The sequence below is a fragment of the Aplysia californica genome, unplaced genomic scaffold (genome assembly GCF_000002075.1).
Source record: "Aplysia californica isolate F4 #8 unplaced genomic scaffold, AplCal3.0 scaffold01674, whole genome shotgun sequence".
NCBI lineage: Eukaryota > Metazoa > Mollusca > Gastropoda > Aplysiida > Aplysiidae > Aplysia > Aplysia californica.
In genome coordinates, this window is record NW_004798944.1 from 16,337 (window position 1) to 17,969 (window position 1,633).

General features: G+C 48.9%; 1 protein-coding gene across 1 annotated transcript in view; it reads left to right on the forward strand.

The window, feature by feature from the left end:
* The window catches only part of LOC101845442 (spectrin beta chain), a gene marked incomplete at both ends in the record, with an annotated part of 17,703 nt that extends 16,153 nt beyond the window's left edge, over window positions 1–1,550 (forward strand). Inside the window, 2 exon segments of the mRNA XM_013090917.1 lie at window positions 25–233; window positions 1,373–1,550. Of these exon segments, the coding sequence (XP_012946371.1) occupies window positions 25–233; window positions 1,373–1,550 (387 nt within the window).
* Window positions 1,551–1,633: the final 83 nt, after the last annotated feature.

Below are 1,633 nucleotides of genomic sequence, written 5' to 3' on the forward strand. Positions count from 1 at the left end.
TCCCTCCCTCCCTCCCTCCCTCAGACCAAGGTGAAGGTCACGGACTGTGGCAAGCACCTCCAGGCGACAGACGACCTCCTCCAACAACACGCGTTGCAGGAGGCACAACTCCAAGCCCTGACGCGCCGTGTAAAGAAACTGAACCGCCGCTCGACACAGCTCGGCGGGGGAGGCCCGGCGGAGGGCGACCATCTGGACAAGAAACTGGAGGCTCTCAACAAAGATCTACAGAGGTATTTTTTCACCCTATCCATACACCCTGGGGTCATTTTGTACCCCCTGGAATCATTTTGTACCCCCCAGAGTCATTTTGTACCTCCGGGGGTCATTTTGCACCCCCGGGGTTGTATTCGTCACATTTGAGAATACTTTTAGTACGAAGATCTCTTTGAAACTTTCAGTATTTTTCAAAAAAATCATTTTGACAGACTGCTATGCAAAGCGTCCTGATCGGATTTACGACTAAATTTCGTCTTTGGAAAGTGGTGGCACAGAGTTCCCCACGTCGTATGGATACGATAGTAAAACATGACGTACAGAGAGGGTTCAAAAGTAGTTTCCACTATGATGTAAAGCTGAACAAATTTTATGTCCCCATCAACACAATTTAGATCCTTGAGGTGGTAGGCTTTGATCCTGTGTGTCGGGGCCAACGTGGGTGGAGAGGGTTGCAGCATCCCAGCAGAGGGAACTTCTCGAGAAACAAAACCTCTCCTATGTGGGAATTAAACTCATGTCCCACCCTTCAGGGCGGTGCTACTGACTGAAGTGTCTTTAGGCCATTCCCAAAAGGGAGGGGGGGAGACATTAACATCTCGAGTTCTTATGCAAGGTAGAATTGTAATTGTAAATGGGCTGATTCATCAATGTAATGCTCATAACTGTGCCTGAACTGCAACAGGGAACTGCTGCTTTTTCTTTCCTAATCCTTACTATCATCATTTTTCCTCTACTTCTTTCGTATGTTGTTTGTCACACTCTTGTGACCCGCTATTTCCGGGGTGCCTTGATAGTCGAAGCTGACTTTGTGCTGTTGAAGCTAGAGAGGTGAGCAGAGTAAGTCTGATTCCCTGTAAGGACTTCTCTGTTGACATCCTCCTCTTGGCGCTCATATGACCTTATGCAGTTGAGAGCGCCGTAAAACCTCTACTAAAACTAAAACTGACCGCTATACCACAGATGCCAGTACAGAAGTAGCTGATTTATTGAGTCATTGACTCGTTGAGACTGTGGGTGGTGTGGTGGGTGAATGGGTGAGGGAGGGAGTGAACAAATTAAGAAGGGAGAGAGAGAGAGAGAGAGAGAGAGAGAGAGAGAGAGAGAGAGAGAGAGAGAGAGATGAAACATTCCAAATGTCTTTGCATGTTCCCAGAATTCAGGACCTGAGCAACAATCGGCGTACCAATCTGGACACGGCCAAACGGTACTACCAGTTCCTGTCGGACACGGAGCAGGAGGAGAGATGGGTGGCCGAGAAGTTAGAGGGGGCTAAGTCGGCCAACGTAGGGAAGGACCTCAACGCCGCTCTCATGCTGCTCAAGAAACATGATGTGAGTTCTACATGTGGGAGAGAGAGAGAGGGGGGAGGGGAGAGAGAGAGAGAGAGAGAGAGAGAGAGAGAGAGAGAGATGGA